This window comes from Malania oleifera, chromosome 10, assembly GCF_029873635.1.
Source record: "Malania oleifera isolate guangnan ecotype guangnan chromosome 10, ASM2987363v1, whole genome shotgun sequence".
Classification (NCBI taxonomy): domain Eukaryota; kingdom Viridiplantae; phylum Streptophyta; class Magnoliopsida; order Santalales; family Ximeniaceae; genus Malania; species Malania oleifera.
In genome coordinates, this window is record NC_080426.1 from 82,768,708 (window position 1) to 82,793,296 (window position 24,589).

Sequence of the window (24,589 nt, forward strand, 5' to 3'; positions counted from 1 at the left end):
TAGTGGAATCCTTGGGCTTATGAGCTAGAAGCGGGGACGTAGGCATAGTTGGCCAAACCCCGATAACATATCTGGTGTTAATTTTATTTTCCGCAATTTACTTTCTGCACCTGTATGTTTGTTGTTTGAATACTTGATTGGTTGTATGATTACATATAAAGGCTCTAGGTTTGTGTAATACTGATTGTTAGACTAGTTAACCTAGGAAAGAATTTTAAATACCCAATTCACCCTCCCTATTAGGAATACATCAAAGCTAACAAATTTTGTTTTATTAAGATAAATAAAATGATAGGTGGAGTCCGCAAAAAATTGCCAAAATTTTCAAAAGTGTCTAAAAAAGGTTAAAAGTTATAGAAAAATCAGAATTTTGCCTTGATTTTTATGTAAAATTTAAAATTACAGTTTAACCATTTTTTTTTACCATTTTAAACTATTGTGGATCACTCGGTGCAATCAAATTTGGAAAAAGGAGAGCTGAAGGGTTAGAAATTAAGGGGCTTTCACCTAACCTTTTTTGTTAGAGAGCAAAATTACTAGGAAACACTATTCTACCATTTTGAACTGTTTCAAATCACCTAGTGTAGTCGGATTTAGTGGAAAAGACCAGAAAAGGCAAAAAATGATAGGATTTTATCTCAATTCGCGTGTCCAAAGTTAAAATCACCATTAGACTTTTCTTACCATTTTAGACTGCTCCGAATAACCTGGTGCAATTAGATTTGGTAGAAATAGGTCAGAAAAACCTAGAATGATAGGAATTTTGCCTCGATTTATATGCTCAAAGTCAAAATCACTGTCATACATCTTCTTACTATTTTGGATTGCTCCAAACCACCTGATGCAATTAGAATTAGCAGAAAGATTATTTAAATGTCTGAAATGATACATGTTTTATCTCAATTTAGATGCGTAAAGTCAAAATCACGATTACCCCCACTATATTATTTTGGGTCATCTCAGATCATCTGGTACAGTTATAAATGAAATGTTAGGGAAAAGTGAAAAGGACTTTTCAATTTCTATTTTGAGCATTTGATCAAAATGACTATCAATAGTGGTAAAATTGAAAAGTTTACTTTTTTTTTTCTTTTTTAGAAAATAAAATTTTAAAGTAAAAACTCTTTTCTACAACTAAACAAGTTCTTTTTCACTTTCTTACACAACAATTTGATTTATAAAAAGAAGGAAACAAAAAAAGGAGTCCATTTTTCCTTGGGTGATCTCCTTTATTTTTTTCTATGTAAGTTTTTATATTAAGTGTTTTGTTTTTGGAAGCTTGGATTCCATATTCTCTGTTTGTAACATTCATTGTGTAACCCCAATTCATTATACATGCTCGAATTAAGACCTAATAGCTATCATCGTAAACTCCATTTCATCAAAAAGACCGAAAAAGGCAAAAAAGGATAGGATTTTATTTCAATTCGCATGTCCAAAGTTTAAATCACTGTTAGACCTTTTCTTACTATTTCAAACTACTCTGAATCACTTGATGCAATTAAATTTGGTAGAAATAGGTCAGAAAACCTAAAATGATAGGAATTTTGGCTCGATATATATGCTCAAAGTCAAAATCACTGTCATACATCTTCTTGCTATTTTGGATTGCTCCAAACATCCTGATGCAATTAGAATTAGCAGAAAGAGGATAGAAATGTCTGAAATGATAAATGTTTTATCTCAATTTAGATGCGTAAAGTCAAAATCACTGTTACCCCAACTATATTATTTTGGCCATCTCAGATCAGCTGGTACGGTAATAAATAAAATGTTAGGTAAAAGTGTTAGGGGCTTTTCAATTTCTATTTTGGGCATTTAATCAAAATGACTATCAATAGTTGTAAAATTGAGAATTTTAACATTTTTTATTTTTTATTTTTTAGAACATAAAATTTTAAAATAAAAACTCTTTTCTACAACTAAACAAGTCCTTTTTCACTTTTTTACACAACAATTTGATTTATAAAAGGAAGGAAGCAAAAAAAGGAGTCCATTTTTACTTGGGTGATCTCCTTTCTTTTTCTCTATGTAAGTTTTTATATTAAGTTTTTTTTTTTTTCGAAACTTGGATTTCGTATTCTCTGTTTGTAGCATTCATTATGTAACCCCAATTCATTATTGTTAGTTTTGGTGTATTCCCAAGAGGGGGGTGAATTAGGTATATAAAAAATTTATCTCTAGGTCAACCATTCTAACAGCAGTATTATATAAACCTAGGGTCTTGCTATTTAGTCATAAACCCAAATGCGCAGATAAATGTAAGATACGAAAATTAAATCATACGCATCATTCACACAATATCATACACGTGCACGAATATAAATTGCGCAAATATAAACAGACACACGATATGTTATCGGGGTTCGGCCAACTGTGCCTACGATCCCGCCTCTAGCTTGCAAGGTTGAGGATTCCACTAATGCTCACTTAACGGGTGGAGCGGCACCGGTTACAACAAGGTTAATTCAAGGGGCTAACCTCAATTAACACGCCTTACCAAGATGGCGTACCTAGCTTTCCTAATCGGGTTTAAGCCAGTTCGGGACTATTCAACAGGGCTAGTCTTCCTCTTTAGGCCCGTGCTTGGAATACAACAAATTTGAAATACAACTTTTACGTACAAAGAAATGCTTTCTTACACAAGCTGATATGTACCAATATAATCAACACACTATCAAATGATAAGATATAATAAGCTCAGTGTAGCCTTAGTGTCTACTCTCAAAATTAATGTCAATAATGCAATTAGTATGTGAGAGTGTAAGTGATAGGATCTTTGTGTCAAAATAATATTTTCAATCACAATGCACTAGCAAAGATCACAAGTATACTTCAAATATCTCAACAAAAGTTTTTATCAAAATAAACCATAAGAGATATTCAACAATGGTTTGTAAAATATTTATTTGATTTTTGTATTATTATGATAATCTCAATCAAAAGGTATAGCAACAAAGATATTTTAGAACTCAAGCAAATATTTCAAAATATATATTTCTCATATATAAGCACATGAGATATTTTGAAAATGATTTGTAAAATATTTTAGCAATCAAAATCCAATCTGAACTCCTTGAGTATTGCAATGACAATGCAAAACTCAAAGACTCAATGAAGTATTCCTAAGGAAGACTTATTAACAAAGTCTCCTAGGGAAACTTCAAGTTTTGCTCTCTAATAAAATAATCTCAATTAATAAGAACAAGAGAGAGCTTAAGCCTAATGAGAAGAACACTCAATCACACTTACAAATAGATTTAAGCAATAAAATTTGGTAAGAATGAGTGTAAGAGGCTTAAAAATGAGTATAAGAGATTTATGAATTTCAAAGAATTTAGCTAATCAAGATTGCTAATTTCATGCTAATCATTTCAAATGAGAGGGTATATATAGACTACCCCATAATTATAACCGTTCAGGACACATAGGGTATTATTAGTATTGTTTTAAAACATCTTAACACAATTAACCCTGTTTAAAAAATTTAACCGCGATAAAAATAATTTGCTAACCCGAGAGCACCGGTCGACCAAACTTGAGGTTCAGTTGACCTAGTGATGAAGTTCGATCGACCGAGAGAAATTTGAATTGAAAGTTCGGTCAACTAGACTAAGGGTCCCAAAGGCGATTATTCATTTCCGTGTGGTTCAGTCAACCATGTGATTTTGAACTATGAAATTCGGTCAACCACGAAGTTAGATTCTCCCACGTGGGGGTTCGGTCGACCAAGGCGTTGCCTTAAGGTTTTGGTTGGTCGACCGTGAAGTCACACTTTGACTTGGTGGGAGTTCGGTCTACCAGGATATATTGACTAGGCAGGGTTCAGTCGACCGTGCTATGGTCAAACTATTGACCTGGTGACCGCTTCGGTCGACCAACAGATTTACACTTGTGAAAGTACGGTCGACCGAACATGCATTTTTAATGCATTTCAGTTCTATTTTCTTATGCAATCACCCTATCCATATAAGCATGTATGCTTATGCTTGCATGTGGATCTTAGGGTCATTTTAGGTCTTTTTGAGAACATCGAAAAAATCCGACGTCGGTCGACCGAAGGGTGCCCTACGGTTATTTGGATTCCCTATGGTCACTTGAGCTTATCTACCTTATTATACAAGTAAAACATTGATTATTATAGACAATTTTCTCCTAATTACTATTACAGACTCGAATTGAATAATAATGAAATATAATAAAAATGATTTTCAGGGTCTTTATGCTTTACTTCATGTGTAATAAGTGTATTTGCTAATATAAATCTACACATAAACTAGATAGCCATTAAATACATGAATATTTGTCATTATCAAAATCGGGATATGACCTATAGGGTCAATAATTATAGATGTTAGACTTAAGACCACATAGATAATAACAAAAAGCTATCATCGTAAACTCCATTTCACCTTATAATAAAAGTCCTGGAATAATGTCACATACCATTGTGGTACCATATAATTGGTACCGTAGTGATTATTAAACATTATTAACAATTGGATATAAAGTAGGTCCACCTTATAATTTTTTATATTAAAGTAAAATTATAAGTTAATATCCACATTTTCAATTAATACAATAAAAAACTAATATGCACTAATTTGGTACAATTAAAATTGATATTTCACAATAAGAATTTGTACAAGCTTCCTCAATATTGTACGACTTAATTTCGTTGACAAATATGGTAATGTGAAATAAGGGATTAAGTCCTTAATTGGAATAATAATTTTTTTTTTTGCTTGTCCAAGTTGGAATAATAATTTGAAATATAATGATGAAACATAAATTTCATAGTACAGGAGTATCTGGTACGCAGAGGTCATGAATGGCGCGAACTGACATGTGTTTCTGGCGACAATGACATGCCTTCAAGTTCAACAACCATTCACAGTAGGGTAGATGCTGCCATGCTCTCTGCACGACCCTTCCCTTCCGCCACCGGCCACCAGGCAATGGCATCTACTCTCGGTCTCCGCTCAATATTTTGTCTATGGAACGGAGGACAATGCAGGTCCCTGGGAGGTTTTGGATAACTAGTTAGAGAGTTAAAAGAAGATTATTTAGATATCAGTAAAATGGAGCTGATGCGAAGGCTGGGGGCAGTGCTGGAGGCGTGCAAACCCTATCTGTACCAGATCCTAATCCAACTTTGTCTCGCAATTTTCCTGATCTTGGTTCAAATCATAGTCTCCAAAGGCATCAGCGCCATCGTCATTGTGGTTTACGAGCATGTTCTCTCCACCATTGCCCTATCCCTTTTGGCTTTCTTTCTCGAAAAGTAAGTACTCTTCCTTCTCTATACCTCATTCGGCTTTTCTTTCATATTTAAGGAGGAATAGAGATTTCTTTCTTAGCGCTAGGACTGTAGACTTGCTGCGTAGTTCTTAGTACGCGAACCAGTGGGCATTTGTTTTTTAAATTTGTTTATTTGGTTGTCAGTTGGGGTTTTTGGGACTGAATGCACTTACATTATTTCCCACTAACTAAATTTTGGGTTAGCCTGAGCAGCTATTGGGTTATCATACTGAATCCACTTGGTAATAGTCGCCTAAACTCTCTAAATGTTAACAATGTTAGGTTATTATAATAATATGATGCACACCGCAGGTGCTATTGTTTGGGGATTTTGGGTGCCTGGGTGGATAGGAATGCTTGGGATCTTTTGGCTTTACTTTTGGACAAATTTGTTTTCCCAGTTTCTTGGGCTTCTTCGAGCTCATGCTTTTGGGAGTATCTCTTTGAATTTGTTTCTGATAAAAGAACACAATATTAATGTCTGATTATCCATGAAGCAGAGTGCATGATTTAGGGACAAGAAGTGTCCTCCCTAGATATCTAGAGTGTAGAGAAAAAGCAAAGAAACACACCAAATAAAAAAAAAGTACGGGTATTAATTACAAAAGGGCTACTTTCCATTTTTTTGCAAGGTCAGACAGCGATAATCCCCCAAAAAAAAATCCAAAAGAGTGCTTCTAAAAGGAAGCGAGGTAAGCCACTCTATCCCATAATAGTGAGTAGGTTGAGGAACCTTTAGACATCCTAGCATTTCTATCCATCCACATTCCACAAGGTCCAAAGGATGGTGAAAACAGCTGCACTCCAAAGAGCTCTACCATTTCTATTGATCCAAAACCTCTAGAATTAACAAATAGAAGCTCTCTCACCTTACTCGACACTACCTACTCTTCCCATGCATATGAAAGAGGGTATTCCAAAGCTACGATGCCACTAGGACTGTACACGGTTCGGTGCGATTCAGTTTTTGCCAGAACCGAAAACCAAACTGAAATTTTCGGTTTTGGGATTTCTGAACCGAAACTGAAACCGAACCGAAATTATGCTTTAAGTGAAAACCGAAAATGTGGCGGTTTGGTTTCGGTTTTTCGGTTTTAAACCGATTTTTTTTACAAAAAAAAAAAAAACTTTTATTTTTCATAAAGTTATTGAAAATTTATTGAGCATTTTAATTTTTTATAAGGACTCATAATTTTAACAAAATAAAATCTGTTAGGCTCTTTTAAAAAAAATTAATTAAATTATGCTTTAATTGAAAACCGAAAATGTGGCGGTTTGGTTGTGGTTTTTCAGTTTTAAACCGATTTTTTTTACAAAAAAAAAAAAAAAAACCCTTTATTTTTCATAAAGTTGTTAAAAATTTATTGAGCATTTTAATTTTTTTATAAGGACTCATAATTTTAACAAAATAAAATCTGTTAGACACTTTTATCAAAAATAACCTTTATTTTTCATGAAGTTCTTAAAAATTTATTGTTTTTTTTATTTTCTATAGTGGCTATATGGTTATATTGTATGCTAAATTTTTACTAGCCATATTATATATATATCTTATATAAATTGGTTTTTCTGTTTTTTTCAGTTCGGTTTCAACATAAAACCAAAACTGAAACCGAAACCGAAAATCGAAAAACCGAACCGTTTATGGTTTCAGTTTGGTTTCGGTTCGATTTTTGGTTTTTTGGTAATTTTTGTACATCCCTAGATGCCACCATCGTTGCATCCATGACACATGATCCTCATGTCAGGACTAAAAGCCTTTTAGGGCCTTCTCCTTTGAAGCAAATCATATGTGTTAGTCCTTTATAGTATCATGGTCTAGGCAAGGGCTTGAATCTTTTTGGGCACTTTAGCCCTCCAAAGAATGTAGTTCTAAGGAAAAAGGATAAGGAGAGGGGGTTTTCAAAAGGTGTGAGAGAAAGAATTTTGGAAGTGAACATACCCAATAAATCACCCTCCCACACTTCTCTTATCTTTGATTCCTTACTAATGGAAGTAATATGTTGGTCCAACAAAGAAATAAGGATAGGCTCATCGGCCTCTCTTTCATTGAGATTCCTAAAAAAAAATGGAAATCCCAAGAAAAAGAATCCCCTTAAAAGAAATGAAGGAGCTTACATGAGCGTTATGTAGCAATGAAAGCTTTAGCAAATGAGGCACCTTCAACACTAAGGACTCCCCCACCCACACATCCTCCCAGAAACAAACTTTTTTTTCCATTGCCCACTTTGAATCGGATGAGAGGAAAGAACTAACTAGCTACCACCGGCATGAGTTTCTAGGGACATGCATGAGAGATGATGCCATTGCCTTTTGTCTCCCTCTTGTTTTGTTTGATCTTTTACGTGCTCTTAGTCACATTATACCAAAGAGAATCGACTTCCATATCGAACCTTCAAAGCCATTTGCCTATAGAAGATAAGATAAGAGAGGGAGGACTTAGATGGTTTGGGCACTTGCAAGTTTCAATATTGGCCACATAGTGTGCTAGTGAGGAAGAGTGAGTGATTTACTATGAGGGGCGGTAGAAGGGGTAGGGGTAGACCTAAAATAACGTAGAATGAGATAGTAAGGATTTAATAGCTCTAAATTTGTCGAAAGAAATTGTCCATGATTGCATACATTGGCGCAAGATGATTCATGTAGCCGATCCAACCTAGTGAGACTTTACACTTGATTTTGTTGTTGTGGTTTACATTTTCGATGTTTAGGCCTCCCATTGGCTTAGGCCTTCAAACAGCTTCCCAGCTAACTAGATGGTCTCTCCTATCGTCCCTTGGACCCAACCAAAGGAAATGTCGCATCAGCCTTTATATTGATTAGCTACTTTCGAAGGAATTTTAAACAAGGAAAGATAATAAATAGGGATGTTAGAGAGTGAGTTAGTAATGAGAATGGTATGGCCCCCAAGTGAGCAGTATGCCCATTTTAACCCTTCAGTTTCCTAGCTAAGTCATACATAATATATTGCTTTTTTAGGAAACTAAGATGAGGGTGTTGATACCTTCCCCTTGCATAATCGTACTATTGAACCTTCCTCTGGTTTTGTTGACTAAGAGTATAGGACCCTTTGGACCGAGGATATAGCTTAGAGATTAATCGATTAGTAGTAATTAGGTGATCTAACTATACCTAGAAATATAACAGGTTAATGGCGACTCCGTTGAATCTTAAAGACCCATTATCTTATCCTACCATCCCATTCACCATCCAAGTCTAGGTAGTTCAAGTGGTCTCTGGTGTGGGACGTGTCAACAATTACAAAAATAAATAATTCTAGTTCGAGGGTATTTTTTGACAATATATGGTTTTTTTTTTGTTTGCTTCTTGTCATCAATCAAGTATAGGAATAGGAGTAACTATTCCAACTATCATTCTAGATATGTATCTGAATCTAGTAGTCACATTTTGAGTCTTTGATAGTAAATCCTTTTTTACCTCAATTCTACTCCTACAACAATTCCATTCTAGCGTCCAAACTTGAATGTGGCTTCACAAAGTGGATATCTTAAATGAGTTCTCATACCATAGCTATATTTTGCATTTTACTTGATCTAGGCAAATTTGTCGCGTGCTCGTGATTGCAAGTGATTAATGGTGACTAGATATATTTAAATTGTTTGTAAATTATTTAAATGATAAATGCATATATTTATCATGCAAAAGAAAATAAAAGTCAGTGTCATAGGAACAATCTACCAGTTTTAAACAACTTTATAATACAATATCACGATTTGGTGTGGGAGCATTGGGCATTTGATTTTTTTTTGCCCCATTTGATATGAACTTGACGTTATTTCTAGAAGTGTGATGTGATGTATCTGCACTTTTTATTTTTCTTTCCAAAAACTAAATTATATTTTTAAAATTGAAATTCTTATGCATGCCTAAGTCTAAAATAAAAATTCTAAATTTCATCAGATAATATGAATTATCTTTATTTGAACCTACGGTGTTGTAGCTTATCTATTTTTAAACTAATTGACAAAAAATAATTGATAATGCTTTGTTGTAAGTGACTATATTTTGATTTTGATGGACAAAGTACATTACTTAACGATCTATTTTTTTCTTGAAAGTATAAATTTTAAAAGAAAAAAGTTATGCAGCTTAAATTAGTAAAGTCATACATTGGCATGAAAAATGTCAACTGAATTTTGGGTTAGACTATTATGTGATAGGCATGCAAAGGTACAGTAAACTATTAGCCACACACGTATAGTCATAATATTGAAATACTTGTATAACTATTTTTAAAAAGTCGAGTTATTATTGTCTAACATAATATTTTAAAATAATGAAAAATATTTAACACATCCATTCTTTTATCGGTATTTTTTTTTTTTTTATAATTATTAAATTTTATGAGATGCACATGCACTGTGCTGTAATTTTCAAGGCATTAGAAGATTAAATAGTGAATCAGTTAAGTTGAGGTTAAGGATGTCTTGTTTGTAGGCAACCACCGTAGCCTGAAAAAAATGCAAGAAATACTGCAACACTATGACAATTTGTTCAGATTTAGATAATTTCTTATTTTTTTTATTTTATCATTGGATGTGGTTTAAATAAAATTTAATAATTAATTTGTGTATGGATAAAATAATTTTTTTTTTCTGTATAGAATTAAAATTTCTTATAGGAACACATTAGTATCTTTTATCAACTTGTCTTTCAATTTGTATTAAATTCCCCTGAATGACTTGTCTATTAATATAATTTTTTTGCCTTCAAGTCATTTGATAAAATGTTCAGGAGGGAATAATTTTTTTTAGTTCGTTAGTTTGATTTAGAAATTTTTGCTACAAAATTTTGAATTGACGTTTTAATGTGTTTAAACTTCACATCATGTTATCAAAATTTACTAGATGAAATTGCAGCCATTCACTTAATGATTCTAGGTAGGTATTCTATTGAGAATGTAATTTTATATTTATTATGAGATATCAAAATATAAAATAAAAGTAAGTTAGTAGCATCATTGCCTAATGCAAGCCAATACAAGAGTATGTAAATAAAATTGAAAAAAAAAGACATTTAAATTCGGCACAGATGAAAGTGTTTCTGAATAAATAAATTTAAAAAATAAGAATATTGTTGTCATAAATAATATTGTGCCTAGTCCCATATGAGGCTGTTTGTATGTGAAAAACTTCTAAAGCAAGGTTATTTTGATGGAACACAGTATTTTACATGCTCAAGACATTCCTACTTTTATATATAGTACAAAAATTAAGCTTTTTAAGCTGTTTGCTGGTTGCAGGGACAGGAGGCCCTCCCTCTCCTTCAAGATACTATGTTATGCCTTCGTGTTGGGATTACTGCAGTAAGTATATTAATCCAAACTGTATCCATTAATTGCCACAAGTATAGTTCTCATATTCGGTGGATTACCTGCGACTTAGTTACTTGTAGCAAGCCAGATCAAATCAGCAACTCTTCCTTGAATAGAGGCTTACAAACCCATTTTTTAAGAATATAACTAAAAACCAACCCGCCAATGAAAATTACAAAGATCAATTTTGGAGAATGCCCATTGATACCATGCATATACTGTTGGGACTATCTCAATGGAATGCCCACCGTTCAGCAGCTGACTATTGTGCTTGGTTGATTAAATTATAAACATGTTCCAATTTTAACATGTTGATTTGTAGGGTTACTCTCTGCCAAATGTTATTGACAATGTCATTGGAATTCGTATCATCTACATACCAAAGTGTGGCATTGAACCTTGTACCGTCCATAGTGTTTGCATTGGCACTGGCTTTCAAACAAGAAAAACTCAAATTTCAGAGCATCAATGGGCAGGCCAAAATATGGGGACTGGCTTCCTCAGCTGCTGGAGCATTGGCACTACTGTTGTGGAAGGGACCGGTTCTACTGAAATCTACTTTGTATAAAAGCTTTATGGCGACCAGTGCAGGTCTCATTGGTGGCACAATGATTGTTGTTGGCATTTTGGCATCGGCTTTTTGGCATATTTTGGTGGTATGAAATTTTATGCTATGCTTTCTGTACACTTTTTTTATTTAGTTTTTCAAATTCAAAATGATTATGTCTTTTGTTATGTAATTAACATTGTTAGGAACCTGTGAGCATCCAGATCAAAATGAGACCAAGAATTTTACGTGGTTCGGTCAATAACAACCTACGTCCACGGAGCACACACCAACTATTCAATAACTCGCCGGAAAATGTTACAATTCTCTCTCTCTCTCTCTCTCTCTTCCTCCCTTCTTCCTTTCAGCTCTCCTGAGCTTCTCTGTGCTCTCTGCACTCTCTCTGTGCTGTCTCTGCACTGTGCTGTATCACTTTCCACAGCCCTCTTTATATAAGCTTGGAATTTATATCATGATTAATTACAAATTACTCACAAATTGGAAGTTTATAATCAAGAGATAAATAGAGAATAAATCCACGCGTTTTCTGACTCAACAACGTGTCATCTCCTGGCTGTCTTCTGGTTCCATCTCTAACAATCTCCCACTTGGAGATAGAGACACCTCCTCAACCAGTATCATGAATAAATGATGTGCTCATAATATGTGTTTTCAAGCATGAAGACCAATTGAAATTGAACACAATTTCAGCTTCTCTGTAGTCACCACTTTAGTTAGCATATCTGCCGGATTTTTGTTACCTTGGATTTTTTCAAGTATCAACACACCGTCCTCTATCATAAATCTGACGAAGTGGTAACGCAATCCAATATGCTTAGTTCTGGAATGAAATGCTGAATTCTTTGTCAGATGTATCGTACTCTGACTGTCACTGTACAAAACATTCATTTTCTGTTTTAATGCAAGCTCCGTTAACAAATCCTGAAGCCAAATCATCTCTTTACTGGCTTCTGTCACTGCTACATACTCAGCTTTTGTAGTAGATAAGGCAACAATTTTTTGTATCTGCGACATCCAACTAACAGCTGTTGTGCCAACAGTGAACACGTATCCGGTGGTACGCTTGCGGTGATCTATTTCACCAGTAAAATCGGCATCTACATATCCTTTGACTTTCAAGTCTCCTTTGCCGAAACATAAGCACTGATCAATTGTGCCTCTGAGGTACCTGAAGATCACTTCATTGCTTCCCAGTGAGTCTTCCTTGGATTAGACATGAATCTACTGACTGCTCCCACTGCTTGGCCAATGTCCGGTCTGGTACGAACCATGGCGTACATGAGACTTCCAATGGCTGAGGCGTAAGGAACCTTAGCCATGAAATCCTTCTCTTCATCTGTCTGGGGAACTTGATCCTTGGAGAGGCAAAAGTGTCCTGCCAAAGGTGTATTTATTGCTTTGGCGTTGCTTATGTTAAACCTCTGTAGAACACGGCTAATGTACTCCGATTGAGATTACTGCAATATTCCCTATCGCTTATATCTGGAGATTCGCATCCCAAGTATCTGCTTCGCTGAGCCTAAGTCCTTCATGTCAAATTTCATTGACAATTGCTGCTTCAATTTTCTGATCTCTTCTATATCTGGTCCTGCGATCAACATGTCATCTACATATAACAACAGAATGATATAGCTATACTGATACCTCTTGAAGTAGCAATAGTGGTTGGCGTTATACTTTATAAAATCATTCTTGTGCATAAAGTCGTCAAATTTCCGGTACCATTCTCTGGGAGCTTGTTTGAGACCGTACAAGCTCTTCTTCAACCTGCACATCAAATTCTCTTTACCTTTTTCTGAGAATCCTTCTCGTTGATGCATATAGATTTCCTCATCAAGATCACCGTGAAGAAACGCCATCTTTACATCTAACTGTTCAAGATGTAAACCCTCTGAGACAACAATACTCATAACAGATCTGATGGTTGTCAGCTTCACAACTGGTGCAAAAATGTCGGTGTAGTCAATTCCTTCCTTCTGCTCGAAGCCTTTAACTACCAATCGAGCCTTATATCTTCTGGAGCCGTCATGCTCCTTTTTGATTCTATAAACTTATTTGTTGTGAATAACCTTCTTATCATTAGACAACTTAGCTAGTTCCCATGTTTTGTTGGAGTTAAGAGACTTTATCTCATCTTTCATTGCAAGCTTCCACTTGCTCGCATCTCCTCCCTGACATGCTTCAACATAACATTAAGGTTCTTTTCCATCTCTAAGAAGTAAATGGTTCACATACCTTCTGTTTGGTATGTGCTGCCAAGAAGATCTCCTAATCTCTGGTGCTTGAGTAGGAGGTGGTGGTGCAACAATCTGCTCCACATGTTCCTCTGACTGAGGAATCTCGGTAGTTTGCTGAGGATTTTCTATGTTCTGCTGACGTGTCCTTACACCTTCTAAAACGTCATCCACATGTACAAAAGTTGTTTCAGACTCTGTAGACTCAGTTGCGTGTCTATCCTTGTACGTCATCTTTTCATAAAAAATCACATCTCTACTTCTGATTACCTTTTTGTTTTCATCATCCCAAATGCGATATCCAAATTCATCTCCACCATAACCGATGAAAGTGCATTTCCGGGATTTCGAATCCAGCTTATTCCTGACATGATCATGTACATATACTACACAACCAAAAACTTTTAAATGTCAAAGTCTTACCTCTTTGTTACTCCAAACTTCTTCAGGTAGACTGTAGTACAATGGAACTAAAGGACTTCTATTGATCAAATAAGCTGCTGTGTTGATTGCTTCTGCCCAAAACATTTTTGGCAGACCTGACTGCATACGCATGCTTCTGGCTTTCTTTGTCAACGTTCTGTTCATTCGCTCTGTTACGCTGTTGTGTTGAGGCATACCTGGCACAGTTTTTTCCATTTTGATACCATGCTCATAGCAGAATTTCTTGAACTCGGTGTCAACATACTCTCCATCGTTATCTGTTCTTAGCTTTTTGATTTTCAACCCAGTTTCGTTTTCTACCATCGCTTTCCAAATTCTAAAAGCATTAAAAACATTAGATTTATACTTCAGGAAGTAAACCCATACCTTCCGTGAATGATCATCGATAAACGTGACGAAGTAATGCTTTCCTATTATAGATGAAATGGTTGTTGGTCTCCATACATCTGAATGGACTAGCTCAAGTCTTTCTTTCTTCGGGGTACTGATATTTATCTGGAAACTAACTCTCTTCTGTTTCCCAAATATGCAATCCTCATATGTGTCAATTTGCATCGACTGTAAATCACTCAACTTACCCTTTGAGTGCATTACCTTGAGTCCCTTCTCACTCAGGTGTCCGAGTCGTTGATGCCATAAGTTGCTATCATCATTTCCTGTAGCAACTGTAATAGACAAACATGTATCAGGAGTTATATAAAGAATACCACTTTTCTTACCTCGAGCAATTGTCAATGCACCCTTCGAAATATTCCCTTCATCACCCATGAAAGATGTGTTATAGCCTTCATCTGTCAATTGACCGATTGAGATCAAATTCTTCCTTAGGTCTGGAATATACCTGACATCTCTCAGTTTCCATACTGACCCATTCATTTTGATCTTTACCATCCCCTTACCGGCAATGTCGCACGGTTGATCATTGCCCAGATAAACTTTACCGAAATTACCTGATGTATCCCTCCAGGCAATCTCTGCTGCAAGTGGCATGGAATGAAGCTTCAGAGTCTATGATCCAAGACTCCTGCTTGCTCTCCAAAGAGCAGATCAACATCTCATCATTCTCAGAAGCAATATTTGCTTCTGTCTTTGCCCTTGTCTCGAATTCTTTCTTCTGACTCCTGCACTGGTTCCTGTAATGACCAATCTTACCACAGTTCTAGCACTCAATAACTTTAGTGCTCTGGGAACCTGTGTCTTGAGTACCTTTGGGATTTCTGGATTTTGACCGTCTAGGCCTAGATCTGCCTCGGTTGTTTGATCGTCCATGCCTGTTTTCTCTGCCTTGACTCTCTATGTTTAAGGCTGAACTCGAATTGAAGTTATGGTTCGGCTGCATTCTTATTTTCTCCGTCAAAATCATGCTGACGACCTCATCATATATAAGTTTTGATTTTCCTGCGGAGCTACTGATTGCAGTGATGACACTATTCCAATGTTCAGGTAACTGACTGAGAATCAGTAGAGCCTGAATCTCATTATCAAACGTTATCTCGACTGAGTCGAGTTGATCAGACAACTCATTGAAGTTATTCAAATGCTTGCTGAAACTCTCACCTACAGACATGTTCATCGTAAACAGTCTTTTCATGAGAGGTACCTTGTTTGCGGCTGAAGGCTGCTTGTACATACTAAAGAGCACATCCATCAGAGACTTGGTGGATGTTATATGCTTGATATTGAACGTCACAGATTTCGACAACGTCATTCTAATGGCTCCGAGGGCTTTTCGATCAAGCAACTCGTACTCGTCCTTGTTCATGGATGTTAGCTTACCCTTCAACGGTAAGTGCAATTCCTTCCCAAACAAATAGTCTTCTATCTGCATCTTCCAGAAAATGAAATTGTTCCCGTTGAACATTTCGATTTTTGAGTTCTTTTCATTCGATATCTCGATTTTCTATTCTAGAGATGGAATTAGGTCAAATGGATAGCATGATTGGATCCGGAACGATCGAAAACCCTAGAAATGGTTTGAGTCGCTCGAAAAACGGACCCAAAACGACCCCGAAAAGCTCAGTCAAACCTGGTCAAACTTGCTGACATGGCAACTGATGACGCGGCGCTGACGTGGCACTCTGGCTGACGTGGCCCTGCTGGCGTGGCAGCTGACGTGGCCGATTCTGAGCGGCGGGTCGAATCCGGTTCATGGATCGAATCTCGAGTTCACCTGGATCTGAGAGTTTTTTCGGGTCGGGCCGGGTAGTGGACCAAGTTGGGTCGAGGCGTTTTGGGCGAGGAAGACGCGTGCGGCACGTCGCCGGTGCGTGGAGAGGCATCTTGCTCCGGCAAGACGCGTGGGGGAGCATGCGGGCTTGTCTGAACTCCGTTCAAGCTCCGGCAGACACTCTTCTCTTCATCTCGGCGAGCTGAATGCTATGGTGGCCTCAAAACACAGTTTTGATCTACTGGACAGAGCTCTGAATTTCGGGATCACTTCCGATTTGGATTTTCTGCTCTAACCGGACTCTGATACCACTTGTTAGGAACCTGTGAGCATTCAGATCAAAGTGACACCAAGAATTTTACATGGTTTGGTCAATAACGACCTACGTCCACGGAGCACATACCAACTATTCAATAACTCGCCGGAAAATGTTACAATTCTCTCTCTCTCTCTTCCTCCCTTCTTCCTCTCAGCTCTCCCGAGTTTCTCTGTGCTCTCTGCACTCTCTCTGTGCTGTCTCTGCACTGTTCTGTATCACTTTTCACAGCCCTCTTTATATAGGCTTGGAATTTACATGATGATTAAATACAAATCAATTACAAATTAATCACAAATTGGAAGTTTATAATCAAGAGATAAATCCACGCATTTTCTGACTCAGCAACGCGTCATCTCCTGGTTGTCTTCTAGCTCCATCTCTAACAAACATAATATAAGTCTTCCTCGAAATCCTCGCTCCCACAACATGACGAATGGAGGAGAGCAATGCCTTCTCATAATTTATATGAATTGGCTTAAGTGCTGTTCTGACTGCTTAGCCAACCATTTAAAGATAAATAGTTTCTTTTTGTAGCAAATAGGTAGTGGCAACACTACTTTGTGAATATGGCATGGTAAATTAAAATGAAAATTGAACAGCTGAATGTGAAATGTTAAAGCTTTTTTATTTGTTAAATTGATGAAAGTGGAGCAGTCTGCTGCATTGGGCAGTGAGCAGTCCATTTCATCTGCTGCATGCCCATGTGAAGACCTGCATGTCCATGCCATCTCTAGCACATCCATTTGAAGCCTGTAGTTGCTCCATAATCCACGTTAATGCTGCTCACATGTTGTACTCGTGCAATCCATGACCTACAACTGTCCATGCTTTTGCTTGGGCCATGTGACGACTATGATTTGATGTTAGCCGTCTCATAGTGCACATCCGTATTGCCTTCCTCTAGCATTATGTCTGAATGCCTATAAAAGGGCATTCTTGTTGTTCAAGGAGATCATCCCAAAAAGCATCTCCATTTTTTGTAGTTTCTGCTATTTTAATTAGAGATATTTGTATACTCCTAATTCAAGGAAAAAGTATTATTGTTCTCTTCTTGTAATTAGTGAGAAGTTGTATCATTTTTATTTATAGTGGATTCCTTCTAGTCTTACTCGTTATTTTCCTCAATTTGTTTGGGATTTTTCACATAAATCCTGGTGTCAATTCCTATTTTCTCATTTCTTATTTTAGCTATATAATACTATTCCTACTCATTTAATTTCCTAACAATGGTATCAGAGTCTTGGGTTGCGGCCTTTGGGTTGGGGTTACTATTCATAGTTACTATTCACGTGTCATCAGATATTTTTAAAGTATTGTGAACGTATATGAGATAGAAAAGACAAGAAGATTTGACTTTCTCAAAAAAATTATTTGAAGAAAATCTTGTGACGTTTCAACATGCAAGATTGTAAGTCAATTTCTACCCCACTTCTTGTCAATTATAAATTATCCTCAAGAATGTGTCCTTGCAATGAAATAGAGAGGATGAAAATGTCTCGAGTGTTGTATGTATCAGCAGTGGGAAGCCTAATGTGCGCTATGATTTGTACGAGACCAGATATTACTCAAGCAATTGGTACGGTCAGTCGGTTCATGGCGAATCCTGGTAACGAGCATTGGAATGATGTGAGGAGTGTCCTAAGATAGATCAAAGGGACCTCAGATGCTGCACTATGTTACGGAGGATCGAAATTCATTGTCATGGGATATGTTGATTCAAATTTTGCAAGTGATCTTAATAAAAGAAAATCCACCATAGGTTATGTGTTTACTATTGCAGGAGGACCAGTAAGTTGGGTATCAAAGTTGCAGACTATTGTGGCATTGTCAATGACTGAAGCCGAATACATGGCAGCTACTCAGGCCTGCAAGATGAAAATCTGGATTAAAAGGTTAATGAAAGAACTCGGGCACACGCAAGAGAGGATTCTTTAGTGCTCTGCATATTGCAAGGAATCCGACTTTTCATTCTAGGACAAAACACATCGAAGTATGGCATCACTTCGTTCGAGAAGTTGTGGAAGAAGGAAGTGTGGACATGCGAAAGATTCACACCAAAGACAACCTGTGAGAATGTGAAATGTTAAAGCCTTTTTTATTTGTTAAATTGATGAAAGTGGAGCAGGCTGCTACATAGGGTAGTGAGCAGCCCCATCTCATTTGCTGGATGCCCATGCCATCTCTTGCACATCCATGTGAAGCCTGTAGCTGGTCCATACATTCACATGAATGCTGCTCATATGTCGTTCTTGTGCAACTCATGACTTGTAGCTGTCCATGCCCATGCTTGGATCATGTGATGACTATGTTTTGCTGCCAGCCGTCTCATAGCGCACATCCGTATTTCCCTCATTTAACATTATGCCTGAATGCCTATAAAAGAGTATGCTTGTTGTAACGCCCCAAACCCTTAAACTCGGTCTGGCGTGTTATTTTTCGATAAAAATCCTGATAATCCATATTTAAATCATACATTCGTAGCGGAAAACATAATTATGATCCTCAATCATATAAATAAATATCAAAGTTTACTAATTCTGTCCATATTCCATAATAGCCATTCATCACCTGTATTCTCATATATACGCACATCTCCAACAATATTCAATATGTTCCACAACCATCCATAAAATCCAGAAAATTTAAAACATAAAACTTAAAACATAACTTATATACATCCTTTTCTCTATCTAGAACCCCAAAATTGCTATCAACCTTGAGCTTCTTTAAGCTCGTTTACATGGTGGTCCTAAAAAGATAAATTTGTAATCGGGTGAGACACATCTCAGTAAGGAAAAGAAAAAATATATATTAAAATAACATGTGGTCCACATGAGATTATAATCAACATTTTAATATCATTTGCAAACCATTTACATAAATTCTTAAAAACATTTCCTAATCCTAATCAAACACATGCAGAATATTTACCCACGAGACTACCTAGGGATAAAGGTGATTACCCAACCATACAAGTAGCATCTCTCTGCTCTGATATATTAGGTAATCCAAAAGTTACAACTGAAGCATATCAGAACACTCACCTTACTCAGTAAGCCCTCAAGTGTTAGATTAGTCTCGTACTCACACAGTTCATACAAAAGTTTACCAGCGAAGGCCCCCAAGAGTAGGGAAATCTACCCGCCCATATAAGTAGTTTGCCTCTGCCTTAGTGCGTTATGCAGCCTACTGCTACATCTGATACTACTAATGCACTCGCCTTTTTCAGCAAGCCCTCAAGTGAAGAGTAACATAACATGTTCTACTAGCATAATTACTGATAATACCATAATACATTATTCTGTCTATCGTTATTCAACCATCCATAACTGTTCATGTTCATAACTTTAACATTTCATAACATTTCATTTTATATAACCTTTCACCTTTTACATCGTTCACATTACATATTTCATATTTTTTTCATTCACATTTCCATTTCATTCATTCGTACTACAGTTCCTTTTAGCTGTACATTAGTTAGTTCACATAGATATGCGTTAAAATCTGCTAACACAGCTCCTTTTAGCTGTCATTGCATACATGGTTGCATTCTTAAACACAAGCAACATGGTCCTTATAACATTTCATTAACAGTGCATTTCTTACACAGCCTACATCTCATACATATAACATACGTTCAAACAACATTACTATCCACTCATGCCACACATTTTAGCAGAAAAGTTCATACATTGCTTGCAAAATAAGCCAACCAACTTTTAACGTTTATTTACTAAAAATATACCTTCATTTCTTACATAATTATCCTGAAGTACTTTCCACTTTCATTAGTTCATGTTCACATATATGTAGCTAAATAAGCAGTTCTAAGTTCAGAAAATATAATTTACATGGTTGACATTTTATATTCACATAAAAACTTATATACATAAATAAAACATAATACATTTTCATTTAATTCATGAAAACCTGATTTAATATATAAATTTTCCCCTTACTCGAATCCTTGAAATTCACCAGTAGGTATCCCAACCGACGCCTGTGATGCTCACCTGGACCCTGGTTCAAAACCCCTAATTTAATTAAATAAACCCTAATTAAATTATTATTTCTACATTTTCTCAACTTATAAACCTTAATTAAACTTATAAAAACCCAGAATTGAGAATCTAGGCCCTTACCTCAACTTAGGAGCGTTTCCCAAAAAGCCCAGTTTAAGAAACTGATCCACTAGATGTGTAGAGAATCCTCCCTAGAACACCGTAGCGACTTTCGTTTAGCGATTTGGGTTGAATCCGAGTTGGATTCTTAGAGAGAATGGAGAGAGACGCGTTTAGAGAGAGAGGGCTAAAGGAAAAATGTTTTCCTTCGCAAGAAAGTAACCTTAGATCTTTATATACTCATCCTTGCCACATGGACTCGTCAACGACAAGATATGACTCATTGACGAACCACTGAAGAACTCTCGTCGATAAGGCCGTGAGCTCGTCAACGAGTTTCAGAACATCTCAACTTTCTCGGTTAATCCTCGTCGACGAGACATATTTACTCAACAACGAGGCTCACAATATCACTCCTCGACGAGAAAATCTTGCTCGTCGACGAGCACCTGCTTATTATCCCTTTTTAAATTTTTTTTCCCTTTTTCTTCTAAATTTTTATTTTCCTCTCTTTTCCTTTATTCTTTTTTAACTTTTTTCCATTTATTATTTTTCTCAATTATTTTATCATTAAAATTTTCCGGGTCATTACACTTGCGGTTCAAGGAGATCATCCCAAAAAGCATATCCATTTTTGTAATTTCTGCTATTGTAATTAGAGATGTTTGTATACTCTTAATTTAAGAAAGATGCATTCTCTTCTTGTAATTAGTGAGAATTTGTATCATCCCTTATTTATAGTGGATTCCTTCTAACTTTGCACGTTGTTTTTCCTCAATTTGTTTGGGGTTTTTCGCGTAAATCTTGGTTTTAATTTCTAATTTTATTTCTTATTTTAGCTATGCAATACTGTTCCTACCCATTTAATTTCCTAACACTAAATTCGTTTATTACTATGTTTTTCCATTATTTTTTTTTATCAGTAGTGAAGTAAACTTAAAACATGCAGCGAATTGTATACTAGACGAGACACTCAAGATGGAGAGAAAGGTATGCATATGTACTGAAGCAAGAGAATGAAGGAATAGAGACCTAGGTAATATCAAATGTACACAGGAGTGTAGTGCGAGTAAAAGAAGAAGATGTGAAAGAAAGATGATAAACTTATTTCAACAAATTATGTAATAAAAAACAAATAAATGACCTAAACTTAGGATTGGCAAATGCAAAGGTGAACAATTTGAGATATATGTATATATATGCAAAAATAGAGTACCTGAAAATATGAAATATCCATTAAAAATATGGAAAAGGAAAAAAGTTGTCGACCTGCTTTTTAACAAAATTATAAGTTAATGACTGAAAAAACGCCACACAAATGGAGGATAATATGCTAGCACTTAGCGTCTATATACTTTAGTGGAGGATATACTTGAAATTATAATAATTACTGTTGAATTAACAGCCCTCAAATTGTTGGAACAAATTGTAAAGATCATGAGAATTAGCGGAAACCTAGTGGATTTAAGGCTTGGTTTGTTATTGTTGTTGTTTTTATCCTGTCGAACTAACTTGCAAGTCTTATAATGAAAATTTTGGAACGAGTAAATGAACAAAGAATTCAAAATCATAATGGCTATTGTTGAATTAAATTTATGAGTCAAAACAATATGGTTTTCTTGGCATATGCTATCTGATTGCATGCAGAGAGAGGATCCATACAGTAAATAACAACCATGCAGGGGAGTAAAATAACTGTAGGCAACAAGGCCAGGACCTAGGATCTCTAAACATTCAGTCTTATGACGGTGGAGAGAAGTGCACGTGCGCTTACCTTTGTAGATAGCAATTGGAAGATCAAAGTTATTGAGTATTGGATCGGAGGACAAGGAAGAGCTTGGCGAAGTATGCAAATCCATAGTTGAAGGCGCAGCTGACTAATGATGTTGCGTGTAAGGTGGGGATGTATGACTAAAATAAGGAAGAAAGACAAGATCAGAGTTTTGATCAAGACTTTGGGGCGAGTAGGAACAGGAATAGGCAATTTAAAGATTCATAGACATCTACAAAAGTATGTGTAGTAAGGATCGGGCTTAAACAAAGGATAAATTCAAGTTATGACTATTATTAAAATTTGATATACATTATTGACTCACAACCTTATAGTTTAAACTTTTAGATAAAGTAATAATCTAATATAGTGTCAAAACTGATTATTAGGAGATCTTGGGTTCTAATCTTATTGTCTGCGTTTATTGTGTGATGTTTTAAAATTATTTTATTCCATATAATAAGTATTATTTATCATTGGTTTATCTCTTCATGTGTTATTGGGCTGCATGTGTGGAAGAGTGTTAAAGTTTGATATACATTGTTAGATTACAATCAAATAGCTTAATCTTTTAGTTAAAGTGATAGTTTAACAACTATGTTCAACATAATCTTTTAGAGGATGAGAATATCCAAGAATTTGTATTTGATTGCATAAGGATCCAATTTATTAACACTAACAGCTGGCTGTTCTACGAAGGAAATCAGCCCAAATATCTGAATAGGAGGGGGAGGTTCATGAAGATAGAAAACTCAATGGGTAGGCATACCATGAAGAAGGCATCTTGTTGATAAGATGACATGAACTTTTGGAACATTCATGTGTAATAATATGAGAAACTTCCCCAAGATGACTATATTTTCTTTCATTAACTACATTCTGTAGTGGGGTGTGAAACAAAATGATTGATGAACCATGCTAAAATTAGACATGCAAGTATGAAAAGTTCTATAGAGAAATATTCATGGGTTTTATCATTACAAACAGTGCAGCATTGTACAAGGCTTTTCCATTGTGCACTTTGAGATGTCATAGGGCGATTTGGGGAGCCAAAATTTATGAAGGCTCCTTTTAAGAGACGCATGGTTTCTGGAAACATGCAGCACTTGTTGGGAACGTAAATTCTACTATTTTTTGGCATGACACTTGGCTTTGGGAAACAACCTCAAAGTTCAATTCACATGGCTCTTCTGACTTGCTAAGGAAAAGAATGCCTGTGCATGGCATTTTGGGTTAATGATAGGCTGGTTTGGCCTTTGTAGACAATCACAAGACTGGGAGATTGATCCCTCTGATAACTTTCCCAATTGTTTATACGAAACAAAGATTGAAATTCATGAGGATGTGGCTATATGGAAATTAACTTGTGTGACATCCTTTTATAAGGTGACAAAATTCAACACTGTAAAGTATCGGACTTCCTTGGAAAATAGTTTAAAAGCAGGAGGTTCTACGAATGCTGCTTTCTTTGCTTGGGAAGCAGCCTGGGAGAGAATTCTAACTATTGATAACTTACAAGAAAGGAGGAAGACTTTGGTGAACAGATGCCCTTTATGCAAAGCAGAACTTTCTGGCATCTCCTTGACTACTCTCAGACCAAGTCGTTCTGGGATGCCTCTCTCTCAATGATGACTTTATTTTGGGTTAAGGTTGATTCAATTGCCCAACAATTATGAGCTTGGTTGGACACTAAAACCTTTATATATGTTAGATTTACCACTTTACTTAAAAGTTTAAACTGTTAGGTTGTGAGCCAATAATGTATATCAAGCTTTAACAATCCCCCGCACGTGCAGCTCACTGCATGTGGAGAGATAAACAAATGATAAATAATACCATAGATTAAAGGCGAGCAACAAAATTAGAACCTACGATCTCTTGATAACCAGAGCTTTGATACCATGTTAAAGTTGAAGAAGGACTCTTTTCTTTATCAAATATTCAACGTTATAGTTTGTATATAATACATGAGAAAGGGAACAAGATCCCAAGAATAATTCCAAAAATAATGCTTAAATATCTGCTAACCAAATATAATGCCTAAATATATGCTTTAATAACTGTAAAATAATTTATAAATAGAAGGTGAAGATATCAGCAAGCTGATTATGGGTAGGAATATGCTTAGTGAAGATGAGGTCAGTCCATAACTTTTCACGAACAACATGACAATTAATTTCTATATGTTTTGTACGTTCGTGAAAAATAGGATTTTGGGCAATGTGAAGAGCCGCTTGGTTGTCACAATATAATAACATAGACTGGCAATGGGGTACAATAAGATCATTTAAAAGAGTTTTGAGTCATGTAAGTTCATGAGTAGTGG

At 36.0% G+C, this 24,589-nt stretch overlaps 1 protein-coding gene across 3 annotated transcripts in view; it reads left to right on the forward strand.

The window, feature by feature from the left end:
- The first annotated feature begins 4,816 nt into the window (after positions 1 to 4,816).
- Positions 4,817 to 24,589, forward strand: part of LOC131166937 (WAT1-related protein At2g37460-like) — a 49,036-nt gene continuing 29,263 nt past the window's right edge. Inside the window, exons 1-4 of one of the 3 annotated variants that reach the window (XM_058125586.1) lie at positions 4,868 to 5,284; positions 10,565 to 10,627; positions 10,959 to 11,292; positions 17,015 to 17,479. In XM_058125586.1, coding sequence (XP_057981569.1) covers positions 5,082 to 5,284; positions 10,565 to 10,627; positions 10,959 to 11,292; positions 17,015 to 17,179 — 765 coding nt within the window. In that variant the 5' untranslated portion in view covers positions 4,868 to 5,081 and the 3' untranslated portion in view covers positions 17,180 to 17,479. Of the gene's footprint in view, positions 5,285 to 10,564; positions 10,628 to 10,958; positions 11,293 to 17,014; positions 17,480 to 24,589 lie in introns of those variants that run through there. The other 2 variants (XM_058125584.1, XM_058125585.1) reach the window with 2 other exon arrangements.